Raw genomic sequence first — 22155 nt, 5'->3', positions numbered from 1 at the left:
GTCGTCCCCAAGATTTGCTAGTGGCCACAGAATTAAGATCAATGGATTTAAGCAGAGAAGCAGGTCTTGTGAGCGCTGCTCATTAAATGCTTGAGGATCTCACACACACACACACTGCAGGGTTTCTCAGGATTTCCCAACCCATCTTTCATCCTTTTCTACTCTCAAGCTCCATCCCTCTTGACAGCTTCTCTCTTGCTGTCCTTATCGCTCTCAATCTCTGCCTCTTCTGATACATCCTTTGACCCCTCAGGCCCCACCCCTCCTGGCATAATTTGTCTCAAGCCCCACCCCTCCATACGGTTTTCTCTTTCTCAGGCCACGCCCCTCCTGATAGTGTCCATCTCTGTTTCAGTCCATACTGCCTGGCAGCTTATCTATGTCCCTCAGGCCACACCCCTTCAGTCCATTTTTTCTCTCTCTCAGGCCCCACCCCTCCAGGCAACATTTCTTAAACACCACGCCCCTTTTCATGGCTTCTCTCTCTCTTTTTCTATCACTCTCAGCCCCTGCCCCACCTGACACATCACTCTCTTCCTTTCTCAGGCCCCACCCATTTGTCTCAGAACCCGCCCCATCAGACAGTTCTCTCTCTGTCTCTCAGACCGGACCCCTCCTGGCATAATTTGTCTCAAGCCCCACCCCCCCAACAGTTGCACTCACTCAAACCCCACCCCTTCAGACAGTTTTTCTCTTTTTCAGGCCACGCCCCTCTTGACAGCATTTCTGTGTCTTTTAGGTCCCATTACTTCAGACAGATCCTTTCTCTCAAGTCCCGCCCCTTCAGACAGATCTCTCTCAAGCCACACCCCTTCAGTCCATTTTTCTGTCTCTCTCCCAGGCCCCACCCCTCCTGATAGTGTCCATCTCTGTTTCAGTCCACACTGCCTGACAGCTTATCTGTGTCCCTCAAGCCACACCCCTTCAGTCTTTTTTCCTCTTTCAGGCCCCACCCCTCCAGACAGAATTTCTTAAATGCCACACCCCTTTTGATGGCTTCTCTCTCTGTTTTTCTATAACTCTCACTGTCTGCCCCTCCTAACACATCACTCTCTCCCTTTCTCAGGCCCCACCCATTTGTCTCAGGACCCGCCCCATCAGACAGTTGTCTCCGTCTCTCTCTCGCTCTGTCTGTCAGGCCCCGCCCCTCCTAACAGCATTGTCCCCTGTCTCCTCCATTTGTGCCCATAAGAATTTTCATACCAAAAATGCGAACGGGGCTGGGAGATTCCAGCAGAGGTTGGAGTCGGGAAGGTGGCCAGCGTTCTGTCAGATAGAAGAAAGTGGATGGCGTTTTGTTGGCGAGGGGCAGTTTGGTAGGACTTTTGTCAGAGTATGGATGCCACTTTGGCAGTTGAATTGGGGAAGATGTCCTAAAAGGGTCACCTGGCAGTTGGAAGTTGAGCTGTAAGGTGACATGAGAGCGCCAAGCCGTTCTGAAGCTTTGCGATGTCCGTGTCGTGTCATTATGGAATGTATTTGTACCACTGTAAAGAAACTCTCTAGACTGGTCCTGAGTGCTCCATGTCCTTCATTTGCAGGGGTGTCGTTGAGTACGACGCTGAAGGCTTCACCAAACTCACCCTGCTGCTCGTCTGGAAGGATTTCTGCTTCCTGGTGCACAGTAAGTATGGAGGAGGCAGCCCGGCTGCCATCTTTTGGTTGCTGTTTTAAACACTCCTGGGTGTAAAACTTACAACTTTGGGTGGGTTTGTAGAGTAAGGAGCCCCAGTGAATCCCCGCACGGTGACGAGGGCGTCAGCAGTAGACTTATTTCTGACATGGTGGTCACCGTGTAATTGAGCGGCCATCGGGCACAAGTGAAGAAGGCAGAAGCACCCGCTTTATTTTAAGAGCTTGACAAGCACAGCTGCCAAATGTCCGTTAACATCTGCCCACAAGATAATAAGTGACACTTCTGCATTTCTTCAACTTTAATGACAGGTCAGCGTGACTTTGGAAATCGACTGCCGTTTATGACATTCAATATGCAAAAAGCCGTTAGCTCTCGGCCTGACATTTGGTTCTCTGTGCTGTGAGTGGGCTTTTAAAGCATGAGACCCCGAAATCAGCGCACCCTCCGGTAGGCTCTGCATCAGATAAGCTCGAGCCACACTGCACCCCCCAATCACAGCAGTGGTGTGCTAAAGGACATCTCTGAGCCCACCGCCGGTCACAGCAGGAGACAACCTGAGGATGGGGGTCCACTCCAGTCAGTGAGGCTGCAGATCACACAGGGCCACCAAAACTGGGTAACCAATGTCACCCATGATGTCACTCTCGATTGTCACAGTATTTATTTTTGAGAATGTGTTTTGTTAAATGGTGCGACTCAAACCACCTACACCTGAACACCAGCAAGACCAAGGAGCTGGTGTGGATTTTAGGAGGACCAGGCCCCTCATGGACCCCGTGATCATCAGAGGTGACTGTGCAGAGGGAGAAGACCTATAAATATCTGGGAGTGCAGCTGGATGATAAACTGGACTGGACTGCCAATACCGATGATCTGTGCAAGAGAGGACAGAGCCGACTAAACTTCATTAGAAGACTGGCGTCCTTCAACATCTGCAATAAGATGCTGCAGATGTTCTATCAGACGGTTGTGATGAGCGCCCTCTTCTACACGGGGGTGTGCTGGGGAGGCAGCATAAAGATGAAAGACAAACTGGTGAGGAAGGCAGGCTCTATTGTAGGCACGGAGCTGGACAGTTTGACATCCGTGGCAGAGTGACGGGCGCTGAGCAGACTCCTGTCAATCATGGAGAATCAACTGAAGAGGATCATCTCCAGACAGAGGAGCAGCTTCAGCGACAGACTGAGGAGACCCCACACTATGTGACTCGGGGGGTAAACGTTAACATTATACAAAGTTATTGTCTGTTATACCTGCCTGGCACTCTCCACCTTGGATTTTTTAACTTGCATTGCGTTTTTATCACTCTCTAATTTAATATTGTCCTTTATCAGTATGCTGCTGCTGGAGTATGAGAATTTATAAAGTATATCTATCTATCTATCTATCTATCTATCTATCTATTATATAGCGCCTTTCACATTATCTATCTATCTATCTATCTATCTATCTATCTATCTATTATATAGCGCCTTTCACATTATCTATCTATCTATCTATCTCATTGTTGCACCATTTTCTTTACACTTTATGTATCTGTAGCTAAGGCTGTGTTGCGTTCCCTGTGTTTTGTGAGTGGTGCCCCAAAGAGGCGGGCCACCTGCCAATCACTGCCAGGTTCTGCCCCCCCACCCTCCGGGGAGCCTCCCAGAGTTCCTGGTGCTTCATTATGAATGCACTCAGGTGTTGGTCAGTTCTTGTGCCTTCTCTCTGATTTTGGTGATGGTGGCCAGTAAAGCAGACAACCTGAGATGCCAAGGAAAGGTTGGTGGTGGAGGGGGTATCACCTGGGTAACCCCTTTTAATGTCAACATAAAAGAAAAATGTAAAAAAAATGTGCAGCTTAACTCGCAAAGGCAAGTGTTGAGGAGCTGTGTCCCTCACAAGTGTCGGTCGGGTATCGGGATGCCACCTTCCAGGAGGCCAAAAGGGGCGGGACTTTCTCTGGATGCCAGACTGGGGCGGGGTCAGTTGTCCTTTTTGGGCATCTTTTCTTGGCTGTGGAGGAGGAAGGAGGAAATAATATTAGCATTAGCGCCCCCATACTGGTGGTCCCCAGACGCACAGTCGTGATGCCTTGGATTACTGGACCGCGAGTTTGTTCACCTTGGATTGGCTTTGCTGCACAACTCCTTTCTGCCTTTTGTGCTCTATGAAGCTTGCCTTTGTTACAGAACGCTGAGTTAAGAATAAATCTTTTATTCTATAAAGATTCGGCAATTGCCCTTATTACTAGCCAGGGTTTGACAGTGATTTCCCTCTCTAGTGGGAATTTCTGGAAGTGCTTTTTGGGAGTTATGGTGCTTTGGGGACTCGCAGTTCACGACAAATATGTGCCGGCGTCGCCGCTTGATGTCTTTTGGGCCGCTTCTCAGATTTGGAGGCCGGGGTTGCTGTCAACGTTTGAGGTTTAGTTTTGAAGGTAAAGTCTGCTTTGTGACCTTTATACTCGAGTGCCTGAGTGTCTGTAAACCCCTGGCACTTATTTGTTGAAATCCATAAAGACGAAGCTAGTAAGTAGGAGAAAGGAGATCGAGCTAACTCAAGTGACTGCAGGCCAGTATGATTAACGTGCATCACCGAAAAAGTAATGGAAGGAATTATTAAGGAAAAGATGGAGCAGCGCGTGGCAAGAACAGGAGTGGAGTAACAAATAACTCAGCCTGGGTTCTGCCCCTCACCCTAACCCTCACCCTGTCCCTAAAGGGCACCCATGGATTCAGGGGCTTTGCTACCCGCAGGTCACTAAGCAGCCAATCACGACAACAAATACTGGAACAGTTGAGATCCAGCGTATCGGGGACATCTCTCACCAGGATTTGGTGGCCTCGTCGTCAGGCTGCAGAAGAGGCGATCATAACGAGCATTAAGTAGCGTGACGTCACAAACAGAGGGGGGTGTCCAGTGGATTCATAAAGTACGGCGGCCCCTTCACTTTCGACACACTCTCTTGTGTTGTGGATTTCATTTTTAGACGGACACCATCGGCCTGCACTCAGTAACCCACAACGACAAAGTGAAAAGATTTTCAGGAGGATTTGAAAATGAATTTGAGATGAGACTGAAATCTCTCCTTCCTAGAAGCACTCAGTCCCTTCATTCACTGCTTTGTAGAATTGCCTTTGGCAGCAAGTCCAGCTTTGGGGGAAGTCTCTACAAGTTTGGCACACCTACATCTGGGCACTTCATGCCATTCTTCCTGGCAATCCTCTCGAGGTCTGTGCCACTTTCAGGTCTGGGCCACTCGAGCCACTCGAGCGCTGTCTTGGCTTCGTGATGGTGACTGGCGTTTTCTTCTCCTTTCACGTAATCTTCCTGCTCACTCAGGTCGCATATCGAGCAGGAATTGACCGTTAACTCCAGTGGTCTGCTGTCACTTGGCATCGATTTGGGGGACGTTCTTCAGACCCACATTTTGTGAAGATTCGAATGCAGTGACGGAGAATGAATCGGGTTTTGAAGTCTATGTGATTCCCCCTCGGACTCGGTGGGCACAGCGGGTAGCTCCCTATCTGAATCTTCTCCGTCACTTTCTTCACTTTTAAAGTCATTACTGGTGTAGTTAGTCATTAATAAACCTTCAATATCCGACTCTAGTGACAACTGTGTCACCTGTTCAGTGGCAGATCGCTGCATGTTGGCCTCTGTGCCCTCTCCGCCGAAAGCAGAAGTCGCTTGACTGCTGGCTCCGCCATATTGATTTTGGTTTGCTTTGATTCTTCACCACCCGCTTGACTCGTTCTTAACGTTTTGCCATTTGTGAGATCAGCAAACCCACGCTGACGTCCGACTGAAAAGCCATGAGATAAAAGACAAGTGGCCAGCAGTAAAGCAGATGGCACCATGTCGCTAAACCGTGTGCCATCTACTGATGCGGGGCAGGCCTGGGTCATGGTGGGTGGTGGTGGCAGCGAGCAGGTGTAGCGACTGTGGCAGCGGGCTGCGTGATTTAGAGAGCAGCGTCCCGGCTCTGCACTGTCCAGCAGGCCAGCGGGGCTAATTGTGACGGATAGGTGGGCCGCTTTACCAGCCTTTTGGGTATAAACATGCCTGCCTGATTCAACGGGTGAAGAAGCGCAGAACGCAGGAGCCCCTCCAAGACTCTCGCTTTGGTTTTTTATGGGCCTGCTGGTCACGTGCCACCCCGTCTCCACCTCGACTGCCAAAAACAAGACGTTCTTACATGCGAGCCCCCCATGTTTTGTGGCTCCGGCCCTCCCTCAGACGCATTCGTTTTTTTTCTTCTTCTTCTCCTCCTCCTGCTCAGACATTCCTGTCTCTGAACGTCATGTGACAGGAGGGCTCCCAAAGTCGATCGCGCAGATTCCACACGGAGCCTCTCGCGAATAAAACGGCAGCTTTCACTGCCTAATGGGATGTTTGCTCGGGGGCATCGTTGCGAAATGGGAACGGCGACAGCGCGCTTTTGAGTGATTAGCCTGTCATCGCCTGTCCGCACTCGGCCCGCGGCGTCTCGTCTGCCAGCTCCGCGCTCAGCTGGCTGCTCTTTCGTAGCTCTTGTTGAGTGAAGCGGGGACGCCACTCCTGTTTACCGCTGCCAGGCCATTCAGGGACGGCCGCTCAGAACACCCCGGAAGTTTCTGCTTTGCTTACTGCACATGAAGGAGGACCCCCCAATCCCACCCAACCCCACCCCACCCTCCCCGGCCTTCTGTCCTCATACTTGCACTCTGATCGCGTGTCACGTTGGCCTCAGTCAGCCTGGGTATACGTGCGCCCTTTAATAGTCGCCTCTCTGTCTTTGTGAGCAGAAGAGAGTGGCTGGGCGCTGCCAGGGTGGAACTGAATTGCAGCACCGTGGGCGCGGCCCGTCCCGCTGACATCAGCGCTTATCACCCAGAGACATCACTGGCAGGCTGCTGGGTGCCCGGCCTGTTGTTCAGGGAGTCTGCCGTTACATGGCACTGCCACAGCCAGGGGCGGTTCCTTCTGCCACCTGATGGATTTGGGCAGCTCCTCCAGGCTGGCTCAGGATGAGATGACAGCTCGCGGTGGTCTCAGGTGGTCCCTCACCCCGTTTTCTTGTGTTTTTTTTCCACAGTTGATTTGCCGCTGTATTTTCCACGAGATCAGCCCATGCTCACCTTCCAGTCCGTCTACCACTTCACCAACAGCGGGCAGCCCTACTCCCAGGTGCAGAAGTCCTACCCCTACAGCCCACGCTGGGATGGCAACGAGATGGCCAAGAGAGCCAAGTAAGAGTCACATCTGCTTTGTGTTTTGTTCTCTGCTTGCTGCCAGTTTCTATCTAGAAGTTCTCTGAAGGACCCCAAAGGAAGCACAACGCTCACTGAGGTGGTGTCATCACAGCTTGTTGGCAGTGCCCAATGGGCTGCCAGCCTGACACGCCTGCCCCTTTCTGCCCAGTGCCTCTGATGAGCCCCCACCCTGTCACATCTGATCACCTGTGTCCAGCCATCTTGACTCTGACCATACCACCGTGCCCAAGTTTGACTAATCTGGCCCTGACCTTGACGCCTGCCAGTGTCCTGAACTCGGACCCTCTGCCAGAGGCCTAAAGCCAGCAGCCTTAATTCTGTATGCCTGCCTTGGTCTGACGTCCTGTTGGGTGTCTCTGCCCTTCTGTATGAGGTCACCACCCCGTGACAATGGGAGACGTCGGTGACATTGACCCCCTGTGCCGTTAGACATTTGCACCTTTATATCCAATGACCGTCACCCTGACCCTGTCATGTATCTCGTCCTGTCCTTCCATTTTGTAAAACCGCTTATCCACAGGAAGGTCACGGCGATAAGTTGGAGCCCACCTCAGTCCCTGGACGGGGGGCCAGCCCATCGCATGGTCACCACACACACATCCCTCATGTCGATATCTGATGACCTCGCCGTTCTGTGTGGCCGTCTCGGTCACTCTGACCTTGAGTTCTGTCAAATGACAGAGTGGACGTCCGGTGCCCTTCTGGCTGACCACCTTGGCTCAGACCCTGACAGGCACCGTCCACCGTAAACTCTGTAACAGTGTCCAGTACTTGCTTCTTTTGGTCTGAGGGTCTTGACTCTGACCCTTTTCAGCTATTGGTACTTTTATTTCTAAGGTTTTGTACCCAGCAGCCTCCATTCTGGTTCTTCCACGCGGCCCTGTCTGGTACCCGCACCCCCAGCATGCGCTGACCTCAGCTCTGACCATACTGGGTGGCTTTCATGGACTGTCTGCCTTAGGGGGTCTGCCGTGCCCTGCCCAGTGACCCCGACCCTGATCTGGAGACCCTAACCCTTTGGCACCCGACCACCGTACTCTTCTGTGTCTCGTCTCAGCCACTGACCGACTGACTGGCCGTCACAGACTGACCGTGTCGGTCACCTGCCAGATATTTGCACCCCTCGGTTTGAGGTCTGTGTCCACCCCGAGTGATGTTTGGCCCCATTTGTCTAATGACCCTAACTCTGACCCCGTAACCTTTGCCCTTATGGTTTCTGTCCATGTACCTTATTTGTACCCGCTCAGACCCTGGTTTGGTACCAACATACTGGAGTCCGATGACCTCCAGACACCACTGGGCCATTTTATTTGACAATCTAAGGCTGTTACCCTTGCGTGTGTCTGAGGTCTCAGCCCATGAACCTCCATGCTGACCTTGGCTGGCATTGGACCCCGTCTCTGCCCTGTCACATACCCGTGCCCTGCTCTCTGATGGTTTCTGCCCATCTGCCTCAATTTTTGACCTTCACCTGATAACAGCACCCCGGTGTGCCCTGTGCTGACCTCTGCTCTGCTCTTGAAGACATAACTGTGCCATTCTGGGTGGTACTGCTGTCTCATCAGCCAGTTCCCTCCCGCCCAGTGACCTTGCCACTGACACTCTTTTTCTTGCCCACCTCTTGTCCCCATCTGCCTGACTCCCTCATTTCAGACGTTGACAGACGTCGGTTTTCTTCTGACTGCCTACCAATATCTTACTATTGTCTTGCCCTCTCCCCTGGCACCATTTGTGCCCTTGACTGTAACCCCACCAGATATCTTTGCCCTTTGGTCTGATGGTTTCCACCCATTCTACATCACCTCCTTAGACTGGCACTTACACTCTGGTATCTGACCTCCAGACATAACTGTGCCATTCTGTGTGGCCCTCTTGGACTGTTACCCTGTCGGGGGGGCCTGCGCCATTTTGAGATCTGTGTCAGCTGACCTCTGCTCTGAACCTGAGTCATACTTGGCACCATCTGCCCAATGACCCTGACTCAGACCCCACCAGGTTTATAAATCTCAGTTCTGCCCACAACCTCCTTGGACGGGTACCTACTGATGACGTCAGCTCGGACCTTGAGACATGTAGCGGTCTGGGGTCTCTGTCCACATGACCCCGTTGGACTGGTGCCCACACGCTGGCATTCGATGGCCGTTCTGTGTGACCGTCTTGGCCTTGTCGGGTCTCAGTTTCCTGCTGGCCGTGTACCGTGGATGGCAGTTTCTGTCAAAGCCACTTTTACCTGACGGCCCTCACCCTCCAGATTTCTGGACTGTCACCCCATCGGGCACTTCTTAGCTGCCTGTACCCTCCTTTGACCCTGCCCAGTCTCTTTTAAGTCCCTTCATGACTTGGTGACCCGCTTTGCAAGTGTTTTCCGTCCCCCTCAGTTTCAGGTGGTCACCTTGTCCTGTGGTCTTCTTCCGCACATTTTGAATTTTTGATCCCGCAGAGTTAAGAGAGCAGCTGATCTCTTGGGTTCCTTCACTGAGAAGTTGTGATGAGCCGTCTCTGCTGGCAGTGGTGGGCACTGCGGCCAACCCTGAGGTCTCAGGTGAATTTGAAGATCCGTTTGGACCACCGCAATGCATGCATGTCAAAGCCGTGAGGGGATCCCTTCTCTTTGTCCCTCCTCATGGCGTTGCCCCCTCCTTGTCTTGGTGGCATCAGGTTGCCATTCTTGTAAGGGACGGGCCCTTCTGCCTGTCGTGTTGTGCTTCTTTGGGGGTCCCAGTGAGGGTTTGTGTACCTGCCGCTCGGCCTTGTGGGATGCGTGGCTGAGGTCAGGTGTAGAATTTTCCAGAACGTGTTGGCAGTGCTGCGAGTTTCGTGGGCGTTGGCACGCTGGCTCCTTCAGCCTCGTCGTTCTCCTGTCCTAATCTTTTGTGACTTTCTGCCTTTTTTTTTTGTTTTTCTTCAGGGCATTTTTCAAAACCTTCATTCCTCAATTCCAAGAGGGAGCGTTCGCCAACGGAAAGCTGTAGTCGAGTGCGGCGTCAGAGGGATTGAGCCGACGGAGGAGTGTGTGTGTGTGTGTGAGTGCGTGTGTGTTCTGTCGAAACAGAACGATGTGCACCGAGGGGCGACATACGGCCTTGGGGGGCTCACACAGAGACCTCGTTGTTTGGTTTTAATGGCCGGCTGCTGATCTGCTCCAATAAAATCTGGAAATGTAAAGATGTCTCCTCTCTCATCACGCTGGGCGTAACAAAAAACGACAGGACTGCTGCCCGCCTCCGTGACCGGGCAAGGTGGGTGAGCTGAGCCGTTACCTTAACGAAGACAATTCCAGTGTAGTCAGTAAACTTGTCACATTCACAGGTGACACTCGGACTAGAGCGATGGCCGATGATGAGGAGGCAGCAAAAGGAATTGAGAAAGAGCCGGGCGAGGGTCTTCAGAACGGGGCCAACACTCGGGAAATGGAGATTAATGGCGGAAAAAGCAGGACAGGAAGTCCCAGGGTCTGGTGGCAGTGCCAGTCCTCCAGTGCCAGCTCAATGATCGGTCACTTCCACTGAGCACACATTCACAGCCCAGTGACTGTTAGTGACATCAAACAAAAGAAGTGGGACAAGGACCCCCAGTCACAATCGTCATGACACAGGCCCACCAGAGCTCGCCAGTCCAGTCTATTCAGCCTTTTAGGGTCCATTTAGGGTCTCTAAAGTCCTCCTGCGCACCACACTATGTGGTCACCACGAGGCTCTGCTTCTCTTCCTGATGTTTGCTCTTAATGAGACCCCAATGGTGACCCCGCATTCTTCATAAACTTACCTTAAAGTCATCGGCTCGGCCCACTGTACTCATTCTTTCCATCGGGTGGTCTCGACAGCAAACTGGTGGGTAAACTTGGGGGGACAAAAAAGGGTCAAAGGATCAAAAAGGGCAACCAAAGGGAAAGTCAAAGCCGAGGAGGATACCCTCGCCAGCTGAGCTTTGATCCTCTCACAACAAACCGGCCTAGCGGCTTTAAAGTCAAGAGGAGACGCAAAGGAAACCTTCTGACCCCCCAAATACCAAAGTATATCAACATTTAAAGAGTTATTAAGAACGCTCAAAAGAGAAATGAAACACAGACACACCAAGAACACCAGCAGGCCCAGGACACAATCCAAGAGCAAAGGAGCGCAAACCCCAAAGCACTGGAGGAGAGCCGCCATGACAGGGGGCGGGGTCACGGCACAGGGGGCGGGTCCACCACCGCCGTGTGACCTGGCCCCGCCTCCTCCATGCAATGTGCAAAACGCAGGGGAAAAAATGTCACGGGCCAAACACGAAATTATTAGGAAACAAAATGAGAAACAATGCATTGAAGATAACAAAGAAAATGAAAAAGTCACCTGTGCCACAACACCTGTGGACGCGCGCAAGAGCCACCAAAGTCAGAGTCGTCTGTCCCAAACCAGCAAAGACAGGTGACAGAACTGCGGCGTTTTGGTTCTTTGTTTTGTTTTTTTATTTATTGTAAAGCTGAAATAACAGGAATGTGCCATTGTGGGGGGCACACAGCAGACGTGACAAAGGAGCAGGAGATGAACTGAAATTTAAGATAACAGTCCTTAAAAAGCACAAATCACCTGTGACGATCTGTGTGCCATCATGTCACCGGTCACATGACTCGTTGAGTCACATGCATAACTGCAGCCATAGCAACGATAAATAACATAACAGCACATGAAAAAAAAAAATAATAAAATAAAATGGCAATGTGGTGATTGAGAGTAGTGAAGAACGACTTCAGTGTGTGAGGATTTGGGCGACAAACAACAAAGTATTCAGGTGGCAAAACGTGGCCTCATATAACGGAGAGACAGACCAAGGCATAGGAAAGGCACTTTATAATAGGTAGGCAGGTAAGACGGGCACTGGGTATTGGGTGGAGAGAGATAGGAGGGGCGCTATATAACAGGTGTCAAAAAGCACTAACAGAAATGAAAGGCGCTATACAGCAGATAGAGAAAAACAAAAGGCACAATATAATAGGTACAGAGATAGGAAAGTCTTTATATAACAAATAAAGAGATTTAAAGGCACCGTATAACACATAGATAGATATGGCACTATATAACAGATAGATGAAAGGCACTATATGATAGATATATGTGAAAGGCGCTATATAATGGATAAGACAAACAGATAGATGTGAAAGGCACTACGTAATGTGATGCCCTATGTAACTGATATATAGAAATGAAAGGCACTATATGGTAGATGGATACATAGAGCGATGTGAAAGGTGCTATTTAATAGATTGATAGTAGGAGAGATAAGGCGCTATATAATGGATGAAAGGCACTATAACAGATGTGGAAGGTGCTATATGACAGACAGCTGGACAGAGAGAGACATGTAAAGCACCATATTAAAGATATAAAGATGGATGAAGAGATTTAAAAGACACTACAATAGACGTATGAAAGGCGCTATATGACAGACTGGTAGGGACGTATGAAAGGCACTTTGTGATTGACGCGAGAGGCTCTCTATAATAAACACATGAGATGGGCACTCCATAATAGATAATTAGAGGGAGAGAGAGGCACGATATAACAGTCAAAGGTAACGAGATATGACAGGCACTATATAATGTATAGCTAATTATGGCAAACTCCGTATGATACATAGACTTACTGATGTGAAAGGCGCTATATAGTTGGTAGTTCTGGTAAGGATTCCTGCAGCAGCGTTTTGAGGGACCGGAGAGCTACTGTACATTTCGGTCAATCGTGCCCTGCAGCAGTCAGCCCTCCTTGAATTGGCATTCTTGCCCACGAATTGTGCATCTCATCTCAAGCGAGGCCTGGTCTCAGAGCAGTGTCACCAAGTGTTGGCATCACCCTTATGCCCTCCATGTCTGTTCCAGCCTGTGACCTCCAGGCTGTGTTTGCTTCTCACCCATAGATGCTCCCCAGTGGTCTTTATCCCCACCATCTTAAAGGGGGTCAGACATGTGCCGCCCTGTGCCTCCTCCATGGGCCTTCCCAGCTCAGAGCAACAGCTCGAGGGACAGCCCAGGCATTATGGGCACCTCATCAGGATGTCAGGCCAACTTGACAAGAAGTCATAGGGGAGTCTTAAAAGTGGGCCGAGCAGGTGGATGTTATCAGACCTCAACTGTCCTTGTCCTTGGGGGGTCCCTAAGCCTTGGTGTGTATGTGTGTGTGTGTGTGTGACAAGGTGGCACCATTCACACTATGGCTGTGACCTTCTCCTGTTCCTTCTAATCTGTCCAGGAAGCTTTGTAGGTCTCCGCAGGAGTGGTGGACCAGTGCGCCCTTCTTTATTCCAGTGTGCCCTGCGTATAAATACAAGCACGCTTGGCATCGTTTTCACAGTTGCCATGCGCTGCTGCCTGGGGCCTGACGCTATGACCTGGCATTTCCCTTGGCCGCCTCTTCTTACCAATGAATTCTGACAGAGCTCTGCGGCGGCCACTGATGCCTTCTGACAAGATGCCAGCCCAGGAGCCCAACATGAAGAGAGCGGGCAGATAGGCGAGCGCCAGGCTGCTGCTAATGAGCGGCAAAGGAGTCACGCAGCTGTCTTGACCTCGACCGCATTCCTCTTCTGTTTGCTCTTCAGTAGAGACCACCACTCAAAATAGAAAGGAGCAGCTCGGGACCCTTGCACACGACGAGAAGGAACGGGGGCTGGCATGTGCCCGGGGAGGATACGGATTTAACAAAGTGCACATTTTAGGGAATGAAATAAATGATGTTGGCATCAGAAAGTTTGTGCCATTCCTGTCACTCAGTATCTTTATAGTGCCTTACAAAACAACAAGAATATGAATACATCCTTATTGAGGCTCTGCACAACACCAAAGAAATAAAAGAAACTCCTTGGAATGTCAGCGCCCAGCCGCCTGTGGCATTTCAGTTTTATATAGCGCCTTACCAAGCACTAAACATAAAGGAAATGTAAGGAGTGTTGATAACTGCTGCTAATAAATCTCCTAACATCAAACCACAGTCCAAGTCCTCACTTTTTCTGTAAAGGCACACCCCACATTTCCTGCGCCTCGGGTTCAATTCCTGCCTCAGTGTGTTGTCGGTCCGCAGTTTGCATGTTCTCCCTTTTCCAGCCCATCCTCAGTTTTTCCCTTCATATCCCTGGGGACACCCAGCTTACCTTAAATGACGATTCCAAACTGCCCCCCTGTATATGTGGATTAGTGTGTGGTGCCAGACCCCCACTCCTGCCAGGACAAGCTCCTGCCCCCAATGACCCTAAACTGGATTTAGTGGATCGGTGAATGTACAGTTATGCTGTTTCTATGGTTACATACAGCAGTCTCATCCTGCCGTGTCCAATCTGACCAAACACCATCCACTTTACACTGCCCACCAAAATGGCATCCACCTTCCTGCCACTGACCGCCACCTCTGACACAAACCACAAACACAGAAACCGGAGGCAATGAAAGGGGGCAGGCCAGCCGTCAATCATTCTTTTATGAACCCGCCCACCTTTCCATCACCAGCCAATCCTTGCAACTGACATACACATCTGGTCATCGTAATTATCTGCTGTGCAGTCTTCTTCATTTTAAATGGGCGCGGCAAAACTTTAGACAGCCAATCGTATTCATCTCCTGTATGCTTTCTCTTTGAAAGCCCCGCTCAGCCACCGATGTTACATTCTACCATTTAATAGTGACCACCTCACACAGGGGGCAAGGGGTCCCAATACGGAACAGCGTCTGTGACACACAGTGGGGTGCGTCACAATGGGGGTCACATCTGCATTTTATGTAGCATCTTTCATATGGAGCCCCTTAAATAGGAAACTTATATCATACGGTGGCACACAACATAAAGGTGACTGTAAAGTGCCTTTCGTGTTTAGAGATCTCATTGACTGTGCCTTTCATATCTGACTGTCTGTCTGTCTGTCTGAGATATAATGACACCTTCTGAATTTACATCCAGTCTTGTTTATCATGGCACTGGGCAGGAGGGCATTGTGTGCTGGTGTGAAAATATAAATACATGTAACTATGACTATACATCTGTTATATAGCACCTTTCACTCTCTCTATCTATTTATCTATCTATCTATTCATTATATAGCGCCTTTCACTCTATCTATCTATTATATATTGCCTTTTACTCCATCTTTCTATCTATCTATTATATAGTGCCTTTCACTCTATCTATCTATCATATAGCTCCTTTCACTCTATCTGTTATATATTGCCTTTCACTCTATCTATCTATCTATCTATCTATCTATCTATCTATCTATCTATCTATCTTATCTATCTATCTATCTATCTATCTATCTATCTATCTATCTATCATATAGTGCCTTTCAAAGCTGTCTGTCTGTACAAGTGATGTCCACAAGTTTCATTGTGGTGCTTGTTGGTCAGACCTTCGCTGGGCTTTGGCTGACATGACCAGGACTTGTACTGAAGGGTCCGGCCACATAGCCCCTGTCCTTGAGTCCTCACACTGGCCTCCAGTTAATCTTAGGGCTGATTTCAAAGTCCTCCTTTTTACATAGGAAGCCTGAGGTAGATGGATGGCACAGACTTTGCATATTAGTTAGACTGGCACAGTAGGCAGGACAGACATGAAAGGCGCCATATCGTATTAAGTGAAGTTCTGTCTTTTGGCTCATTCTTGTCCGTCGTGGCACCGCAGAGTGGTGATGTGTTTGAATGTCAGTCAGACATGCAGGTTAAGAGTCTCTGTGGACTCCATACATGCTGTTACAACTCTGACGCCTTCTGTCTCACTCACTCATGTCAGTCTTACACTCATATAGCGCCTTTCAATGTGACCGTCTCCACATGTTCACCTCCACAGGAAGACTCCAGCATGTCCATTCTTGCCTTCATGAGGACGGCCACCGCGAGGTGGAATCAACAGGTGACAAAGTGACACAGCCTGCTTGTGATAACCATGAGGACAATCGGTCAAAATGAGTTCATTAGGACAATTTGGACAAAAACAGGCCACTCTGCCCAGTCCTGATCACCTCATTTCTCCAAAGGCGACTTCTTATAGCACCGCAGTGGACTTTGTAACGTTTCATATTAATAAATATTTACGGACAATGAGAACGTATTATAGACAGTGACAGTGTGGTGTCATGTGATGTCCTGTATGAAAGGCACTATATAAAATGTGACCAGACACCCCCATTGTCACTTTCCTGTGCTAATTGACATGCCACACGTCTCCCTGACCGAGACCACCAGTGCCATTGGCAGGCGGCCTCAGCTGCTCTTCATTTCTTTGTGACGTCCTCGTCGTTGTGGATTCTCGACGTTTCGTTTTATTTTTTTCCATCCAGTTTGTGCACACCTTGTGATGAGGTTTTCAGTGAAAGGCGCTATACACCACAGCTGGTTAGCCAATTGCCAGTCTTGGGGGTCTGCCTTTCATGGCTTGTCGTCACCCTGGGTTTGCCAGGACCTAACGGGCACGTGAAGGGCAGCAGCAGGTCGTGCCACATGGTTGTGGTGTGAAGTGTTTTTTGATTTTCCTCAGCTTGCTGCTTTTTCATAAAGATGCCATATTTGTTTGCTTTGTCAGCACATTTTCCTTCTCTTGTTGTTTTCTTTCTTTCTTTCTTTCTGTGGTTAAACCAGTTTGACTCCCTAGATGAATTTTCTTAGTATTTGCCACCATTAATGGCTGCTGTGACCTCCCAAACTGCCAAAGGCTTTGGACGTCAAACCCTGAGGTGGTGGGCTGCAATCCCACTACTGACACCATGGTGTGACCACGAGTAAAGTCACTTCACCTGCCTGTGCACCAACTGGAAAAACAAAAGAAACAAAACGCAAATGTCATAAGTGGCCTTTGTCATCAACTAGGTGCCCCAAAGCATGCAAGTCCCAAAAATGCCCACTAGAGGGGGAAATCCCGTGAAAAACCCCGGCCAGACACGATAAGGCCGTCATGGATACTTCACCACCTGTAAATATGACATCACAGCCCTGCTCTCCAATAACAGTGAAGCTCCATGGAGCTCAAAGGCAAAAAGATTTGCCCAAAACGATACGGCAATCCAAAGCCACCAAAGTCCCAATAACAGTTAAAAGTTAAAAGTCCAAGCAGTCTGTGGAATCAGAAAAGCACCGAAGAACTTCAAAGCACCCAAACCCAGCGATTCCCTGGAGCATCCAGCATGAGCCACCAGGAACTGCGGGAGACCCTCCGGATTTACGGGGCGGTGGGCGGATCCTGTTCAGGATTGACAGGTGGCCCCGCCCCCACAATCCAAATACAAAAGCACAGCAGCAGTTAATTAATAAAAGTAACGTTAACAGAAATAAACGAAGAACAAAAAGGACAGAAAAGAAGCTCCGTAAGGGGAGGAACCCTGGCTGACTTGGATAAAAGCGTCAGACAATAAATAAATAGATGAAAAGGAATAACTCACATCCACAAACGAGTGTGTCCATCCCCCCCTCCTTTAGCCCCCTTTATTTTGTGGCTGACACGACCTCCAGGAAAAGGAACCCGCCCAGTAGGGGGCACCAGTCCATCAGTGGGGGAATTTAGACAGGCAAAGCAACCTAGCAGCCCGACCACCAAACAGCTCAGCGAGAAACTGAATGTGGGGGGGGGGGCTGGGGTCCACCAACCAGCGTGGGGTGGGAGTGGAGGGAAACAACAAAAATGACAAAAAAAGATGAGAAACACGATGAAAACGACGTATGAGTGACGTACAGGAGATGGGGACCGGCAGAGGCCTGGGGAGGCCATGATAAGGCGCGACTAACGGTGATGAGCACTTGGCCACGCCCATCCAGCTGTCACTCAAACCTCTGGCCCCGCCCAGTCTTCTGTAACTCGAACCTCTGCGCTGGCAGACCCTTCCAGTCCTGCCTGTGATGGGTGGTCCACCAGCCACTCCAATATTTTCACACATCCTCAGTAATGGGGGCATTGAGTGACTTAATTAATTAAATGTTTTTAAAGTGTATTTTCTAGGACCACCCCTACAATTTTGATGTTCAGACCTTGAGGGGTCCCAGACACCCCTCCAGGACCCTCTCTGTATTGTGCGCCTTGGTCACACAGTTGTCTTCACTGCCATATCTGGAAGGCACAGGCGGACTTACTGAAAATCTCTTAGAGGGGCTAATCCTGTCTCGTGGGTTTGTTTGTTCAGCCCCCCAGCGAGACGTGATTTCCATCCGTTACCTTGGTCAGGCTGACCCTTAATGACGACAAGAAGATGAGGGGTCAGCCTGGCTGGAGTGGGGGGGGGCACCCAAACGTGACCATGCATGGGGTCGGCACACAGCCTCGCAGCAGGAAAGTGAAAGGCGTGACAGGAGGATTAAAGACCCCAAATAAGCGGCTTAGAGGCTGGCAGTGGGCCCTGCTGCTGTCACTTCACGCTGATCACGGCGGATTGGCATCATTGTGTGAAGAACTGAAACTTTTTATAAGAATTTGAACTTCTCTGGAGCTGCTCGTATTTGCTTTAATCAAACAGAAAATGACATTCTGATTGGGAAACAGTCAGCAAACGCAGTGAAGGCAATTTAAACTTTAATATAGCGCCTTACCCAGCTGGGAGATGTGGTGGCACAGTGGTTAGTGAGTTATTGGCCCAGTCAACATCTGTGTGGTCAGCACCCTGGTTAGGAGCAGAGCCTCCCGCCCCCGACATTCGGGTTCAATTCACACTTCAGGCATTGGCTGTGTTGGCACTGCCGACAGCATGGTGCCACAGTGCCACTGCCTCACACACCAGACATTTGGGTTCAGCTCACAAGGCTTTTATTTTGATGTTTTGCTCTGTGGGTAGCATAGTGGCCCAGTAGTTAGCGCTACCACAGAATCCTGCCTGTCAGTCCAGACACCACGGGCCTCGATCCCCACCCATCTTCTTGGAAAAGTATTGACGTCCTGCTGGCGCTTCACTGGAGTTTCAAAAATAGACGGAGGAGTGATAAGGAGAGACGGCCGTTTACAGAGCGAGAGCGGGAACTGAGAGCAGCCAAAACACTTCCTGGCACACGGACTTCCGCCTGTTGTTGGAAAACTCGGATCTGGTATAAAGTCTCAGGAAACGGCCAGAATGATCAGGCTGAAGAGTTGGAGGGGGCCGGCAGAGCGGCCTGCACCAGTATGGGGGGCCGAATGACTCAGTCACTTACTTACTGTCTGTCTGTTGTGACAGATAGGGGCTGCTATCGCTCCTTTGAACCCTTGTCCAAGATGCCAGGCACCAGATAAAAGTCCAAAAGAAGACTATATTTATTCTGCACAGTGCACCAAGCACCCTCCTGTCCACATTACTCATTAATATCGAATACAAATACTCAATAATACAATCCTCCACTCCCAGATGTGTTGCCACCCTGCCACCCTGCTCAGCTCGCCGTCTGGGAGCTCCCACAATCCTTTTATATTCCCTGACCCGGAAGTGTTCCAATCCTCAGTCCATGTGATCTCCTATCACTTCCGGGTCAGATCAAAAGTCCTTTTCTTCACCCCGGAAGCACATCATTCCCCTTGTCCATGTGACTTGGACGTACTTCCAGGGCGTAAGGCAAATAAACATCGTTCCTCCCTGCAGCGTCTCCTAGTGGCCTCCATGGTATCCAGCATAAAGACTCCAATGCCCATGATGCCCTGCTGGTCTTCGGGGCACCTCCATACTGCAGGGAGGGCTCCATCTGGCGGCTTGGGGGTATTGGCCGGGATGAATGGCTGACCATACACCACACTGTCTAGGCCTCTAGCTATCTGTTATATAGCGCCTTTAATGACTGCCTACTACAGAACATCTTCATAACTGTCTATCTATACATAGCGCTCTTCTCTGTCTGTTATACAGTATAGCATAATGAAACTCCATTTGTCTGTGCGTCCGTCTGTCTGTCTAATTCTCTCTATCTGTCTATTCTATAGTGCCTTTCACATTTATCTGTTTTATTGTCTGTTAACCTGAACCTCTGCACAATAAGCCACATGTCTATCTGTGTAGCTATCTGTCTTATTAGGTCTACATATCTATCTGTCTACTATATAGTGCCTTTCAACTACTATCTACTCTACAGTATGTACGATAGAATAACTTTTATCTGCCTACTGTATGGTGCCTTTCCACCTATCTGTCTATTACATATAATGTCTGTCTGCCTGTTATACAGTGCATTTCATATCCATCTACCTATATATCTATCAAGTATAAAACACCTTTTATCTGTCCATGATATAGTGCCTTTCATATCTAGCCATATATCCACCTCTTATAAAGTGCCTTGTATACGTATCTGTCTATCATATAATGCATTTTATCTGTTTATTATATGGTGCCCTTCAGTTCTATCTATCTATCTATCTATCTATCTATCTATCTATCTATCTATCTATCTATCTATCTATTATATAGTGCCTTTCACTTTATCTATCTATCTATCTATCTATCTATCTATCTATCTATCTATCTATCTATCTATCTATCTATCTATCATATAGTGCCTTTCACTCTATCTATCTATCTATCTATCTATCATATAGTGCCTTTCACTTTATCTATCTATCTATCTATCTATCTATCTATCTATCTATCTATCTATCTATCTATCTATTATATAGTGCCTTTCACTTTATTTATCTATCTATCTATCTATCTATCTATCTATCTATCTATCTATCTATCATATAGTGCCTTTCACTCTATCTATCTATCTATCTATCTATCTATCTATCTATCTATCTATCTATCTATCATATAGTGCCTTTCACTCTATCTATCTATCTATCTATCTATCTATCATATAGTGCCTTTCACTTTATCTATCTATCTATCTATCTATCTATCTATCTATCTATCTATCTATCTATCTATCTATCATATAGTGCCTTTCACTCTATCTATCTATCTATCTATCTATCTATTATATAGTGCCTTTCACTTTATTTATCTATCTATCTATCTATCTATCTATCTATCTATCTATCTATCTATTATATAGTGCCTTTCACGTTATCTATCTATCTATCTATCTATCTATCTATCTATCTATCTATCTATCTATTTATCTATTATATAGTGCCTTTCACTTTATCTATCTATCTATCTATCTATCTATCTATCTATCTATCTATCTATTATATAGTGCCTTTCACTTTATTTATCTATCTATCTATTATAAAGTGCCATTCACATCTCTCTCTCTCTTGGCTTGCAGGATGCCACTGCTTACATACACGGTGATATCATTTGTACTTTAGGGTGGCACGGTGAATGGCATCACCCCCTCACAGCACTTGCACCCTGGTTCATCACTCATCTAGGGCCGTGTCCTCCTGAGGTTTCCTCCTGCCTCCCTAGGACATGCCATGTGGAAGGCTGGGCCATCCCGATGTCTGTGTCATGTCCGTCTTTGGCCTGATACGTGGACGTGGGCATGGAAGTCCAGTAAGAGTCTGAGATGCTGAGGGTTGTGGTGGCCATGCAGTTTGTCCGCCTCAAGCAATGTAAGAAAGGCTTCAGAAGCCTCCCCTCGGCCTCGGTACCCCAGTGGGACGTCCCAGCTGAATTGGAGGCTGTCCCAGTGGTGGGGGTTTATGTTGTCATCTTCCTGCCGGCTTGTGGCCTTGTGTTGTGTACTCCTTGTCATTGTCACCGCTGTGACTCCTTCAGACCCTCGACTGAGAGAGCGCCCAGTCAGGTGTTCAGGTGTGTGTGGGGTTGGAGTTGAGCCTGGGGGGTCAAACAAGGACGTCTGTTTTTGGACCCCCCCTTGATGCCTGAGGTCACAGCTTTGATGTTGGTCAGCCAGCCTGAAGTAGCCTGAGGGGTCAGACCAACGTGTGCCTCTGGCATTTGAGGAATGCTAGGAATGGGCCGGTAGCCGGAATGTCAGTGAACACCACCGAAAGACGCCTGTGGCGTGGCGGGACCAAGAGGTGAGAGTGCGGTCCTCAGAGACACAGGTTCTATTTTACAAGGATCAATAAGATAAAGTGGCCAATAGGAGACAGGAGACGTTCAGCTCAGTGGCGCCCTCTGCTCCAGGCTGCAGACTTGAATGGAGGGTCAGCTCGGTGGCACCTCCTGCCTGTAGCCCTCACGTAGCCCAGTAAAAGTGACGCCGATTTCTTTGTGCTGTAAATTGAGCTGAACAGACACTCCGCTCAGTGGCGCCCTCTGCTGGGGCTTCCCGCATTTCCCCTTATAACCCAATTTGCTGTTCCAGTACACATGGAAGTTGCATGTTTGGTTTAGTCGAGTGTATGCGGGTGCACATGCCAGGCTGCCTGCCCATCCTTCTCCTTTCCCAGTCAGAGGCCTGGCTTTGTT

General features: G+C 49.1%; 1 protein-coding gene across 1 annotated transcript in view; it reads left to right on the top strand.

Moving 5' to 3' along the window:
• Nucleotides 1–10041, top strand: part of babam2 (BRISC and BRCA1 A complex member 2) — a 306288-nt gene extending 296247 nt beyond the window's left edge. Inside the window, exons 10-12 of the mRNA XM_039749544.1 lie at nucleotides 1542–1624; nucleotides 6699–6852; nucleotides 9785–10041. Of these exons, the coding sequence (XP_039605478.1) occupies nucleotides 1542–1624; nucleotides 6699–6852; nucleotides 9785–9848 (301 nt within the window). The 3' untranslated portion in view covers nucleotides 9849–10041. The remainder of the gene's footprint in view (nucleotides 1–1541; nucleotides 1625–6698; nucleotides 6853–9784) is intronic.
• Nucleotides 10042–22155: the final 12114 nt, after the last annotated feature.

Source organism: Polypterus senegalus, chromosome 3 (genome assembly GCF_016835505.1).
Source record: "Polypterus senegalus isolate Bchr_013 chromosome 3, ASM1683550v1, whole genome shotgun sequence".
NCBI classification, from domain to species: domain Eukaryota; kingdom Metazoa; phylum Chordata; class Cladistia; order Polypteriformes; family Polypteridae; genus Polypterus; species Polypterus senegalus.
This window is presented reverse-complemented; position numbering and strand designations above follow the sequence as displayed.